The following is a 14,524-nucleotide window of genomic DNA, read 5'->3' as shown; positions in this document are numbered from 1 at the left end:
GGGTTGGAAGTGAGTCTCCAAACCAAACAAGTATACTACTACATTCCTCTTAATGCACTAAGTAGGGTATGAATCTCTAACGTGGTAATAGAGGTGGACAAAAATACCCGCTAACCCGAAAATCCGCTATGTCCGATTCAATTCGATCCGATCCAAAAATTAGGATATCCAATCCATATTATTCGATTGGCTCAAAGAGAATTGAATATCCATTTGAATATGGGTATGTATTAGGGTCACATAATTAAAAACTTGCAGGTACCCAACCCGCCCCTCATATATAATTTTTTATATTTTTATATGCATACTATAAAATAATATTTTGAGAGCTAAATAAGCAACTTTATTGAATAAATTACATTACAAATATGGGAGGCTATAGTTTGTTTACAAGATTCAGTTGTAGATGTTATGATCTTATGTTTTTTAGAAAAGAATTTAATTAATGTGGAATATATATTTAAGAAAATGTGCTACTTATTTCAAATTTTTATTGATTTTGAATTTTTGAATTTTTTCCTTTTTCTTTCTCTTTGCATGTTTGTTTCTTGGTAGGAGACTTTTTTTGACAAAAAAATCTTTATTAAATCTTAAATGAATATATAAAATATGAAATTAAATTTTTATAAATCATTTCTCAAAAAAAATTAAATAATAAATGGGATGGGGCTGATACCTATTGACTCAATCCTGTCTCAGCGGTTACTTGATTATCGGGTACTCGGTGATACATTGGGCGGATAAGGATCAGAAAATGGCTGATTCGCAAGGTACGAGTTGAGTCAGGTAAATGGTACATGAGACGAGTATTCGACCCATGCCCACAAATGGTACACGAGACGAGTATTCGACCCATGCCCACCCTTGACAGCACGAGAGAACTCTAAGATGCTCTTCTTTACCATTGGAGCGAAGCCCAATTGTTGAATTTTTCATCTCAATGGGCAGGCAAAATATCGTATTAATGCGTAAAATTAGTCTTACTTCTACAATTCTGTGCTAACCGATAATTATGGTTGATTAATATAAAAAATATTCTGCAACCAGATTAATTCCATCAAGCCAGAGTTCTAATACATGCATACGCCATTATCAGGTTTTTTTCTCCATAAGAGAAAGGGAATCTTTGTCTCCATTTGTACACAGTATCAAACGAGTATGAGAAGGCTGATAAGTACCGAGGAAATGAACCAACCAGTCTAGACAAGCAAGACAAACCAAATGAACGTATATCTATTTTAAGATGCATTCCACCTAGCAAATCCATGTTTCTTTTCTTTTTTTAATTCAGTTTTTAAAGTGTTTTGTATCACGAACCAATAAGAAGTGATTAGCAATACCAAAATAATAATAATAAATAAATAAATAAATAAAGTAAATAAGCAATGGAAATTAGATTCTAATACATACATAATTAGCTAGAAGTATACATCTAACAACTACCACTGTAAAATTGGTGAAACCAGAGAGATTCAAGCGTAAAAAGCTAAGTTTGGAAAAGTGGTACGACTTTGATACAAAGGAAAACTTTAAGAAATGATACTAACCAAAGATGGATGTCACTTCAAATAATTGGAAAAACCCAAGCGTGGATAGCAAGGTTTGGAAAAGTGGTGCGATTTTGATACAGTGGAAAACTTTAAGAATTGATACTAACCAAAGATGGATGTCACTTCAAATAAATGCAAAAACCCACAGCCACGACGTTGAAAGACCATTCACCTTCAGACAAATTTCCAGTGAATCAGCAAAGAAGGCGATACATGAAGTATCCTAGCTAGCAAAAAGCAAACCACTTGTGAAAGCAACATAAGAAGCATCCTAGTAAAAGGCCAACGACTTTTTATGCAAGTTGATTTTTTCCCCGTTAATAATGGAGACATTCCTGAATACACTTCACTTTTTTTTCAAACCTTCGTATCATATTAAATTAGCATAATTTGAATTGAGAATTAAGCGGAGAAAAATTAGATTAGTTTTGAGTCAGTCAGCCAAGAAGACAATACATGATATATCCTGGCAATAATGAAAGAAAAAAACTAGTGAAAGCAACACATGCACTATCCTAGTAAACGGCCAACGACTTCGTAAGCTAGTTGACTTACTTTCAACATAGCTTGGCCGACACTCTTCTGTAAGATTTAAAAAGGGAGCAGGGGAGGAAAATTTGAACCTAAGACTTCTAATCCATGTGTTTCAATATTAGTCACTAAATCAAGTTCCCTTCAGCTAGTCATCTGTGTACGTGTTTGGGTAGAAATAATTTGAAAAAAAATAATTTATCTCACAAATTTTAATCACCTTTTTATCTCACATACATCACATCACAAAAGGTATTACAGTAATTATCTCAAATAAATCATCCAAATAAACTCTTATCCAAACAAACTCTTATATAGATCCGAACTAGTTTTGTACTCATTCGTTGAACGGGAATCATCGAAAAATAATAAACTATTTAATTAATTTTATAAAAATGTTGATATAAAATAAAAATTTAATGTATAATCTATTATAACTTATCTTAAGTATATTACTATGTGCGCATTGTAATACAAAGTATTCTTATAATATAAATTTGAACATCTAATTCAGTGAATAATAATTCAAAAATAGAAAAAATATCATTCAACAATACCACAATATTAAAAAACTTAAAAATAAATAAAAAGTGCAGTAAATAGTGTCAAATAATATTCTATTCTTCATAAACTTATTTTTGTTTTTCTTCTGTTTAAACATTCTCCTTGATCTGTCCATGCAAACCAGCATTTATTGATTTTCCATTATCGCTGCATGATAGCAAAGCAGGATAACTAAGTAATGGAAAAAAATGATTTATCGCATTCAAAGTTGTGTATAACAATACGTAAAGATTATAATTTAAGAAAGTAAAATAGTATATTAAATCTACCTTCGCATGCAAATCTTTTTATGAGCATTCCCTTCCTCTGCAGTTTTTGTTGAACTGTCTGATAAATGATTCATATAAAGTGTATTGAAATGTTGTTGATTAGAATCATCTGTTATACTAATTGGGATCTGGGAAGAAAATGCTTCAGATTGGTATTGGTTGTCGGTTCCACCAATCTGATAATGATTTATCAAAATTAAAGACAAAAATATTATATGAGATATAATATGTGAATATAAGAGAAATTTATTGCACATTACCTGTGAAAACATGAAATGCGTTTCCCTCCCGAAATCACAGTGGAACCATCTAGTCACTGTAAATCTATTACTACCTTGTTCCAGATTATAATTGTTCAACTTGATTTGGAACACAAAAGGTTTTCACGTGATCTTATTTATAATTGATGACACGATTTCACTGCTAAATCTTTCTTGAAAATGAAATGTATAATAGATTTTTTTTGTTAACGGCTAAGATAAGTGTCGGATTGTCAACTATTATTAAAAGAGTAAATCTTTCCTATACTGACAGTGTATACACTATCATCGTTGAATTCATGACATGTGTGCAAAAATTGAATTTCAAATTCAAATTTTACATTGTTGTCATTCATCCAATGCTGATAGTATATACACTGTTAGTGTAGGAAAAATTAATCCTTATTAAAAATATTTTTAAAAATTAGATATAAGTTTACCTTGTTAAATTTATCAAGAACAAAAGAAAGTTTGTGTTCTATTTTTTTTTTCAGCCTCTTGATCAAATATAACAAACCAAGCACTACCGGTTGCATCACTTGCCAAGACTTTTAACATATACCTGTATAAATATACATATTCTAAAAGTTATATTTATCTAGATATTGTAACAATTAAAATGATAAAAAGGTTAACATTTTCTTTATGGACTTTTCCAGAAATTTTCAATCAGATGAAATGCCATTTCTCTTTGTACATCAATTATGCATGGGGACTGTGAGTCTTGTAAAAACTTTCTCGGGCTAACTTTCTTTAATTTCCATGTCTAGATTATTTGTACGTTGTTCTATATATGGGTAAATTATCTTAAAATAAAAAGGATGTATGATGAAGCTGTAAAAAAAATTAAAAAAAGGACACTATAAAAAATATATATTATGATTTATTCCTATATATCTAATAAAGGAGATTTATGTCTCTTTTATTTATATCGAATTACTTTTTAGTTCCTTTTTTGGGTAAGAAATAAGAATCATATAATATTAAGAATTCTTATAGGAAATAAGAATTGATATACATCCAAACAAAAAAGTAGCAAGCCACATAGGAAACTACTTGCCGTTTCATTAAGCCACGTAAGAAAGAGAAAATGCGAAACGATAAGTATGAGGATACGACTTTATTATTTATATATATGATTCCAGCAGCGGTAACATTATTTGGCATTTGTGTTAACCCAGCTATCCTAATCTATTCTTTCCACCAGATATTTGGGTTTCTTGAAAATTTAGTCTAGTGTACTCCCATCCATAATAATAATAATAATAACAATAATAATAATAATAATAATAATAATAAAACATTTCTTTTATATTTTGGACTCTCAATAAAAAAAATTCAAAGAAAAACAAATTTCAACAGTTCAATTTTTGGCTCCCACTCTTCTTTTCCGTCTCTATTATTACAAAGGATACAATTGGACGACTTTAAGTCAATTCCTCTAAGGTCCATATGATGGAGAAACAATGGCGGGCGTTCCACTCCACTAACCTCACTTTCCACTTGTGTCAATGTCCGAAAGTTCCACTCTTGTTAAAAAGTATGGTAACTTCATAGTTCATCTCAACTGGAGGCAAAATATCGTATTAACGAGTAAAAATAGTCTTTACTTCTACAATGTTTTGCTAACTAGCCATTATGGTTGATTAATAGAAAAAAAAATTATGGTTGATTAATGGGAAAAATATTCTACTAGAAGATTAGTAATTATCTAGCAGAGTTCTAATGTTTTACGAATTAACTATGACTTAGATGGATGAAGTGTTGTAAATATCTAAATAAGAGCCAAAAATAAAGTTGCTGTTTGTTTATGTAATCTTTCTATTAGCATGTTCGCAATATTATGGCCAGGTCCCAGTTGACTACGACGAGTGAAAGTCAGGACGGAGGCTTCCACTTCAGAAATGAGACGCGACATGCGAGTAGATGTTTGTAAGAATTTTGGGTTTCTAAATGTAGAACTCAAAAGTTAACCATAAACTGTAGGGACAATAAAAAAATTTTTTTTTTGTTGGAGGGGGTTCAATGATTAACCCAAAAATATATAAAGAGAGGCTATTTTACACAGACGTAAATAAATATGTGCGGAAGTGATGACTTAGTAAATAAATCTTGACAATCACAATAAGTAAACCTACGAAAATTCGTATTCTTAAATAATAAAATTACCATAATTTGACTCCAATAAATTACAAAAAAAATTGACTTGAATAAAATAACATAATTAAATAATAACGTATATTATGCTTGATTTAATATGTTAACACTAAATATAATTAGTGTATTCAATATTTAGGACTTATTTTCAAGTTTTTCACTTGTTCCTTGTTAAGATGGTCCGATTTCTTTGTCAATTTTGATGTTGAAATGAACTTTTTCACCTCGAGAAGTTCGGGCTAAACTTCTACGAAGATTCAGGAAATGGTCGGTTGCATTCAAGAGAAGGAAGTAGACCGGAAGACAAAGTCTTTGTCTTCCAGCTGATGTTTGTAACCTTTAGAATATTCGGAATTTTACAAACTTGAATAATTTAATCAAGGATATATAAAATTGCTGTAGCAACTTTTTTTAAAAAAATTTTTTTAGCAGGAAAGGAGTAGTATTTAAGAAGTGGATAGAGGGAAGCCAGGATTTAGATTTAGCATCTCTAATTTTTAGAATTTCAACCTTACAAACTTTTGGAAAAATCATTTTGAAAACTTCAAATGAAGATTACTTTCTAACTATTATGTGAAGATGTCAGATCAGGGCAGGAAATTAGAAGAAAAACATATTCAACATGGTAAACAAAATTTTTTGACAAAATTTAGTTGTTCATTAAATTTTTTAGAACTATTTCAATTTTTTATTTTTTTAAATTTTTAGAGAACTTTATATATCAAAAAATGCGTATTGCTCGATATTTTTCCGATATACCACATCCAATTTGGAATTACATATTTCGCAACCATTGCCGACGTATCAATGTCAGTCATAACAATGTCAAATAGATACAAGTTCTAACGTTCTGTAATTATAATTACTGCCTTCAAAAGGAGTACATCATGTAAAGCGAGAGAAATTTTCACATTAACACAGTGTGTCAAGTTGCAAAATTGTCCTTGTAAATTAGAAGTTCTACGAAATTGTTTGATGTTTAAGTTGTATTAATCATATATGTCTTATAAATGGTTAGTTTTTTCAAGTGAAGCTAAATATATGAAGGTTTTTGGGCGACTATAAAAAAAATATGTAATTTGGGAGAGTGAAATATGAAAATGATAAGAATTTGTCCTTAAGACATATAAACTGCCCCAGTTCAAGGAATTTTCTGGCTTCGTCCCTTGTTTAGCACCTTTATAAAAAGAAACATCAACACGCTTATTGGATACTCTCATAATGAATATGGCGAATCAAAACTTCCAAATTTTGGTGTTTTCTACACTCTTTCCAAGTACAAATGGAAATACAGATGGAAATAGGAGTTCGGCCCTCAAGTACAAATTAGGAGCAATAGCTGCGACCTTATTTGCTAGCTCTATTGGCATCTGTCTACCAATTTGGGGAAAGAAAATACCATCTTTAAACCCTAAAAGCAATTTCTTCTTCATCATCAAAGCTTTCACCGCCGGCATAATTTTAGCAACAGGGTTCATTCACATCCTTCCCGATGCTTTTGATAGCTTGACTTCTCCATGCATTCCCATCAATCCTTGGGGAAACTTTCCGTTCACCGGTTTTGTAGCAATGGTTGCTGCTATTTGTACGCTTATGGTTGATGTGTATGCAAATTCTTATTATAAGAAGAAGTATGGAAACGAGAACTTTCAAGCTACAGTGGGGGCAGGTGATCGCAATAATGGAGAGAGTAATCTCTCAGGAGTGCTTCCTCTTCATACTCATGCCATACATGGTCATGGACATGCCTCGATGGAAGGGGATACCATTTCTACTGAGCTTCGGTATCGTGTGATATCGCAGGTAATTATATATGTACTTTTATATAGCAAATGGGATAAATTGTCGCTAAACTATTTATAATTCATTGATTTATTTAGTCACCAAACTCTTAACTTAGGTAACATGGTTATTAAACTAATTAAACCATATTCTTATGTCAAAAAAGTGTTTATTTTTATTAGTAATTGAGTGACCAAAAGTATAAATTTTGTTGGTTGAATGATAAAAAGTATACTACTCCAATAGTTGAATGATTGTTTTAGCTAAACAAAAAGTTTAGTGACCAAATCAAGGAATTCTGTATAGTTTATTGATTATATTTTCCATTTGCCCTATCTTTACGTTCCAGTTTTGTTATAACTAATCATTATAGAGAGTAGTATATAGGCTGACGGATAAAATTTAAGGGAAACAAAAATTAGGATATACGATGCTGTATGTGGCCTTGGTAAGGTTAGTCACTTGGGACGATACTTTCTTGTTTGTGGAAAAAGTGCGAGTTTGAATTGTATGTCATTGCTCATACAAAATATATTCAGTTGTAGTTTAAATGACTTTTTTTTTACTGTCGTGTGCGGATGGATGGCTGTTAGTAAGAAGCAATATTATTTTTTAAAAAATTATAGTAAAGAGGGATAGGCTTCAAGAAGTGGGGCTTCAGAAATTAGAACCTAAAACTCTTTTAAGTTTTGGGATTTCAGTCTAAGCCATTAGACTAAGATTTCCTCGACTGTTGGTAAGAAGCAATAATGGTTAAGCACATTAGCTTGCTACAAGAGTTAATTACTAATGTCACAAGCACAGATAGCACTTCCAAGCCTTATGCAATCAAATTGTGGCACACTAATGTAATCAATTGAAAATCCGCTAAATTTTGTTTGTTATTCTTTTAATTAAAGATTTTAGTCATAAATAAATATGAGTATTTTGGTAAATAGCATCGAAGTAGGGATATTAGAATTTTTGGGAAATAAAAAATTATTGGTTTTGAGCTCAACTGAACAATATGTGCCATAAATTGATAGTATAAGACGCTAAAATGTTGAAATCAGTATTTTAGACCCTAAAGCTCAAATTAGCGATAGTTTAAGGATTCATATTGCAATTAATCTTAATAATATTTTTTACTTCTATATTTCTTATGAGGTTTCTTCTTGTTTTAATGTTGATATAGGTTTTGGAATTTGGAATTATTATGCACACCCGATTTATTGCCATTGCTTTGGGTGCATCGGGTAGTCTAAAAACAATAAGGCCTCTGCTGGTAGCTTTCACGTTTTATCTATTTTTCGAGGGTATTGGATTAGGCGGATGCATTACTCAGGTACTTACCTTGTCTCAGCTGTTTAAGGCTTTTATATTCCACATTTTTTTTTTTGCTTTTTAAGAGATTGTTTATGCTTCAATATATCCGTTTGGATTGGCCTAGTTTTCAAAACAAGATTTTCAAGTACAATGTTATAATAATACACAAATAAAAATAACTTAAAAAATATCTTATCTATATAATATATCAAATATTTCAAAAAATACCTATAATAAAAAATTTTTATATGCATTATTAAAGTAAAATATTTTGAAAGCGCTTTCAAAAATATTTAATCCAAACGGTTAGATTGTAAATATTTTAGAATGTTTTTGAAAATATATTTTGATGGATTTTTAAAGTTTAAAATTTAAAATTTCACGGAGTATTTGTAAAAATTTAAAATACTTCTCCTTTCCTCTCTTTCTTCCTCCTCCCTCTTCCTCCCCTCCCCTCCCCTCCCCTCTCCCGCAAGAAAAGATTAATTAGAATCAGTTACAACCATTTAAGAAAAGATTTTTGGTTAAATCATTGCAAGAATATCCAAAAGAAACTGACTTTCTCTAATAAAATTGTCGGTTTTAAATTAATTGGGTGTGGTGATAATGCATGAAACAGAGAATGGAGAGGCAGGTCGGGGGTTTGTGGTGGTGTCGGTTTGGGTTGGAGAAAAGCACGGGAAGAAAAGGAGAAGGACCCAAATGCGGAATACGTGAAATTGAAAGATGGTGATGTGGAGGAAGGCTATGGTAGGGTAGCAAACATCGGATTAGGTGCGGGGTTTGCATCATCGTCTTCTTCTTCCTCCGCTTCTTGTTCTCGTTGCAGTAGATGCTAGTCTTCTATTTGACGGTGGGCTAAATTGATTTTTTTGGTGGGATTTCTAGCAGTCTTGGCAGTTGTTTTCTTCAAATAGATTGGACCATTCTTTATAGATGGGGAGGGAGGTTGCGAGAGAGAGGAGGGGAAGGTAGGAAGAAAGGGAGGAGAGAGGCGGGGGTGGTGGAGAGTGGAGGTGGTGGTGGGTGTGTTGGGTGAAAGAAGAAAGAAACGGATAGGTTTTTTCGTTTTAAATTTCGTACATTTGAAAATTTTAGATTATTTTCGGAGTTATTTTTATTTGTATATTATTATAATAATTTCTATAAAAAAAATTAATCTATGAAAAGCAGTCGAATCTAAATGGAGCCATATTTATGCAACTTTGAATCTACTGAAGTTGCTTAAAATATCTCAATGCATATACTTTTAGGATAATTTTAGAAATCTCCCTCGAAGTTTTTAATTATTTCACTGATATTTTTTCAAATTTTGAAAATTATACTAATCTCTCTTGAAATTAATTATAACGCAATATTAAGGCCGAATCAATAATTAAAAAGTGATGTTAGGAGAGAGAAAATAATATGATTTCATTATTACCACTCATCTACTACATTATTGAATTAATTTAATACCAACACACATTAGAGATCAAATAATATATTATATATAACATCAAAAAATAATATATCATTTTATTTATTTTTACTTAATACAATATCCAAATTACTCTTTTCAATTACATGCTCATTGTTAAACTTGATCAATAACAAATAATCAAAAAAATTGTAACCAAAATATTACAAAGAAGAAATTTTAACATCACAAATATTCTTGGTAATATATTAAGGTTAGTTGTTGAGATTTTTATGATATTAAAGTTCGCTCTTTGAAATATTTTGGTTACATATTTTTCTAATTATTTGTTGCTAATTATATTTGACAATAGGCTTATAACTGAAAAGAGCAATTTGGATTTTACACATTAAGTGAAATATATACAATGATACTATTTTTTATGCCATATACGATTTAATCTCTAATGATAAACAACAAATTCTAGTATTTTCTTTAATGTTTGGACTAGTATTAGATTAATTAAACAATCTAGTAGATGAGACGCAACGGTGGAATCATATTATTTTTTCTATTATAATATCACTTTTTAATTGTTGGTTAAATCTAGATGCTACAAGATAATAAATCTTAAGGGAGGTTAATGTAATTTTCAAAATCTGAAGGGAGGCCAATGAAATAGTTAGAAATCTCATGGAAGGTTTGTGAAATTATCCCCAAACGTTTAATCTACTATGTACTAGAAAATCTTGGCTGTAAACAAAGTAACTGGGGCTAGCTGCATTTTTATTTCGTTTGGCTATTAACTTTTGTTTTTATGTCGCGTGAACTTCAACAATACTTTCACATTTGGTAAAAGATAATCAATTAAAGTAGAGAAAATTATGTACAGTAGTTTAGTACTTTCATATTCGACAAAGAAATTCAAATTTTTAATACTGGATCAGTGGCGGAGCCAGAAGAAATTCTTAGTAGAGGGCAAAAGTAACACTAAAATTTTTTACTTGCTCTTTTTTTAGTTTTTTAAGCCAAAAAAAAATTTACTAACAAGTACAAATGATGCATATATTCCATAAAAAACATAAGACAAATTCAAAATTATTAATGTAATAATAATTTTATTTCAAAAACAAGTTAAACTATTTACAATTGTTCATTGCGAGTTTTCATATTTTGATAACTAACTTGGTTGTGGAAGTAAGAATGACTCTCGATTGTGGAGGGAAAATGGGGGACCAGTGGAGGGAAGAGAAATTGGAAAGTGGGGACAAAAGAAGTGAATAACATGATTGGATGAATTGATCAAGAGAGAGAGTAACTAGCTGTTTGGTTGTGGAAGGAAATGGCTCTCGGTTGTGGGGGAAAAATGGGGGACGAGAGGAGGGAAAGGAAATTGAGGAGTGGATCCAAAAAAAGTGAATGATATGATTGGTACTTACTAATTGAAATGAAAAGGTTTTTTTTTTAACTTATTTCAAATGGAATTTATGCCCCACGTATCTTTTTAGAATTTTAGTTTATGAACTAACTTAAAAAATCACGTAATTCTTTCATATCCTTTCTAAAAATATTCTGGGAATACATTTAAAATTATATCAAAATTGTATAAGTATTACAGGAATTTAACCCCTGTACTGGATGCAGATATTTTCGATTAGTCTATCTCTAGTTATTGTCATTTCGCAAATCTTTTCATGGTGTCGAAATCATGTCAACTTTCAATACGTGGTTGGCCACATTAAGATCTCTTTAATTGCATTCATTTCTCTGTATCTTCTTCCTAAAATAGTTGGACTACTGGGTTCACTTATTTCTATTTCCTACATGCCAAGAACAGTAAGTAAATAGAAGCAAAATATAAAAAAAAAAGTAAATAGAATTTTTACTACTTGCTACTTTAAATTTTGAATATTTTGTTTACTGTTTGCTGCTCAGTTTTTTTTGTTTGGTCAATTTTATTCTTTAAATGTCTGACACCTTCCTAGGGGAAAAAACAAAAAGAAAACTGATATTTGCAGTAGAAATGCAACTTCTTATAGCTGCTATATACATTTAATTTGCTTATGCCCAATTTCCTACAATTATGTTCAGATATTTGAATATTAGTAGATAATTTAGTGAATTGTGATGTAATGATCTCTTTTATCCAATTTTGTATCTCTAGGGAAAATTCAATGTGCGAGCAATTGCAATCATGTCTGTTTTCTTCTCGCTTACAACACCAGTTGGAATTGCGATTGGGATTGGAATAGCAAATGTCTACGAACAGAACAGCCCAATTGCTATCATAGTGGAAGGAATTTTTGATTCAGCATCAGCCGGTATCCTAATTTACTTGGCATTGGTGGACCTTCTCTCTGCAGATCTCACGAATCCAAAGATGCAAAGCAATTCAAAGCTTCTGCTTGGGGCAAATGTTTCCTTTCTTTTTGGTGCTAGTTGTATGTGTCTCTTAGCCAAATGGGCCTGAAATACATACATACATACATACATACATATATATATAATTAGAAGCACTCTCTTTCTTATATGGCGTGTTTAATTGATTTTGGATTTAACCCACTTTGCCAATAAATTACCCGTCTTTAAACAAATGTCTAATAATTATAGGCCACTTATTTCTCATAAACGGAGTTGGCTCCACTCGGTTACAACTCCACTCTTGTTGCTTTCAATGTCCTTTTGGCGAAACACAGGTACGAAGTTCTTGTCAATGGTTGAGATTAGTTTGCACTAATTATGCTTAATTAACCTTAGTCGGGGAAGGTGGAGATCAAAAACATCATTCAAGTAGCGTCATCAATAACTTAGGATCGGAAGTAATTATCCCGATATTTTTTTGCTAAAAATTTTTGTGCCTCAAATGAGAATAGGGGTATCAATTCTCAACATGACTCAAATCGAACACGAAATTAGTGAGTATGAGTTTACTCTTCACGGTCAAACCCGAATAACCAGCTAAATAAACATGTTCAACTCAGGTAAACATGGATTGACCCGTTTGACCCATCTAATCCATTTAATATGTAATTTTATAATTTAATTAATAAATTAGGGGCATAAAAGAAATAAAAAGAAAACTAACTAAGGCTATAAATTAGTATTACGAGAATAGAATCATGAATATTATGCGAAAATAAGGTATTTTATTTGTGAAAGTGTCAAAGTTTTGTTTTGTTCACAACTTTTTTTTGTACACAAAGAAAAACCCAAAAATTACTATGAGATTGGGATGCAATTTTCTATATTTTTTTGGAAACTCCATTATAAAAAAAAACACCATACAACCAAATTGAGAAGGTTAAAAAATAAAAAGAAAATTAAGTACACTGGTTATTCAGGTCACGTTCCCATGTTCCGTGAAATTAATGAGTCATGTTTGGGTCAAGAAAGTTTATTTATTTAAAATTTCGGATCGGATTTGAATTGATGTGTTGTCTAGAATACCTAAATTTCAAACCGACCCCCCAACCCGTGACCCAACCCAATTGCCACCCCTAAATGAGAAGCTTTTATTTGTATTGGGACCTCTATTTTCTATGAATAGATATTGTATTGGACTAAGATAAAGTGTTTATCTTTTCCATATCTTGTAATTGTTTATAAGGGTTTATGAATAGATATTTTATAGGACTAAGATAAAGTGTTTATCTTTTCCATATCTTATAATTGTATACTCAAAGTTCCTAATTCTGAGCATGAATTTTTGTAATCCTTCAATTAGTGAATTAATTGTTACAGAAAAAATATAAGCGCATGAAACAAACATCCAATAACTCATTATTTTTTGCATATACAAATAAAAATTATACATACTGCATAGCTAAGGAAGCTCGGCCATAGGGAAGAAAGTATTTGGGTAATCCACTCTTATGTGTCAGCACGTTCCTGCAACAACAAGATCGCATTTGAGATGAGCAATAGAGCCATTAGGATTTACCTTAACAACAAATACCTATTTACAACCAATAAAATTTTTTCCCTGTTGCTAGCTGGACCAAGTTATAGATACCATTATTGTCTAGAATCACCATCTCTACCTCCATAGAAGCCCACCAACCAGGATGTTCCAAATCTCAGATAGGTGCTTAGGAACAGATATTAAATCTAAAGAAACAATAAAATAATGCAAAAAATGAGACAAATGCCCATATGAAGAAAACAAAGGGACTGATTAAGCACACTTTCTTTTACCTTTTCTAAGAGCAATAGGCAGATAAAGACTTGAATCTATAGATGGAGGAACTGCATGAGTTGAGAACAACAATAATACACTTGAGTGACAGATGGTTTTGTAGGAATAGAGGGACCGATATTAGTTAGAACAGCATAAATTCGAACATCATCTTCCTCTCGTTACAACTATAGATGCTGGACTTAGGACAAAATAAAATGGTCACAAAAAATGTAACATCGCTAGAAACTAAATAATAGTCTAAAGTTGAAGAATGACACCTATATCCTTTTTGAAGGCAAGAGTAATCTAAAAAGACACACTTGAGAGATTTAAAATCTAATTTAGATACTTAAAAATGGATATCACGAACAAAACAATTACACCCAAATATGCAGGGTTTGGCTGGGAATAAATATTGGATTAAAAAAAAATCTTATAAGAAATCTCCAAGCAAGTACAAATGACGGCAAGCGATTAATTAAGAAACAAGTCATTGAAACAGCATCTATTCAAAACTACTTAGGGGCCTT

General features: G+C 31.1%; 1 protein-coding gene across 3 annotated transcripts; it reads left to right on the top strand.

The window, feature by feature from the left end:
• The first annotated feature begins 6,346 nt into the window (after nt 1–6,346).
• LOC113735797 (zinc transporter 8-like) lies at nt 6,347–12,345 on the top strand. 3 transcript variants are annotated; one of them, XM_072082560.1, is made up of 4 exons: nt 6,347–7,134; nt 8,288–8,437; nt 9,038–9,192; nt 11,982–12,073. In XM_072082560.1, the coding sequence occupies exons 1-3, from the start codon at nt 6,553–6,555 to the stop codon at nt 9,149–9,151; spliced, it is 846 nt and encodes a 281-aa protein (XP_071938661.1). In that variant the 5' UTR covers nt 6,347–6,552; the 3' UTR covers nt 9,152–9,192; nt 11,982–12,073. The 3 variants fall into 3 exon arrangements, with proteins under 3 accessions (XP_071938661.1, XP_071938660.1, XP_027118583.2); XM_027262782.2 differs by lacking the exon at nt 9,038–9,192 and having other exon boundaries at nt 6,416–7,134; nt 11,982–12,345; XM_072082559.1 differs by lacking the exons at nt 8,288–8,437; nt 9,038–9,192 and having other exon boundaries at nt 6,354–7,134; nt 11,982–12,345.
• Nucleotides 12,346–14,524: the final 2,179 nt, after the last annotated feature.

The sequence above is a fragment of the Coffea arabica genome, chromosome 3c (genome assembly GCF_036785885.1).
Source record: "Coffea arabica cultivar ET-39 chromosome 3c, Coffea Arabica ET-39 HiFi, whole genome shotgun sequence".
NCBI lineage: Eukaryota > Viridiplantae > Streptophyta > Magnoliopsida > Gentianales > Rubiaceae > Coffea > Coffea arabica.
Note: the sequence above shows the minus strand (reverse complement) of the source record. Positions and strands in the feature narration are given on the sequence as shown.

Coding starts and splice junctions, on each gene's coding strand:
- LOC113735797 (XM_027262782.2), top strand. CDS start 6,553: ATGAATATGGCGAATCAAAACTTCCAAATTTTGGTGTTTTCTACACTC. Junction 7,135..8,287: donor GGTATCGTGTGATATCGCAG/GTAATTATATAT, acceptor ATGTTGATATAG/GTTTTGGAATTTGGAATTAT. Junction 8,438..11,981: donor TAGGCGGATGCATTACTCAG/GTACTTACCTTG, acceptor TTGTATCTCTAG/GGAAAATTCAATGTGCGAGC.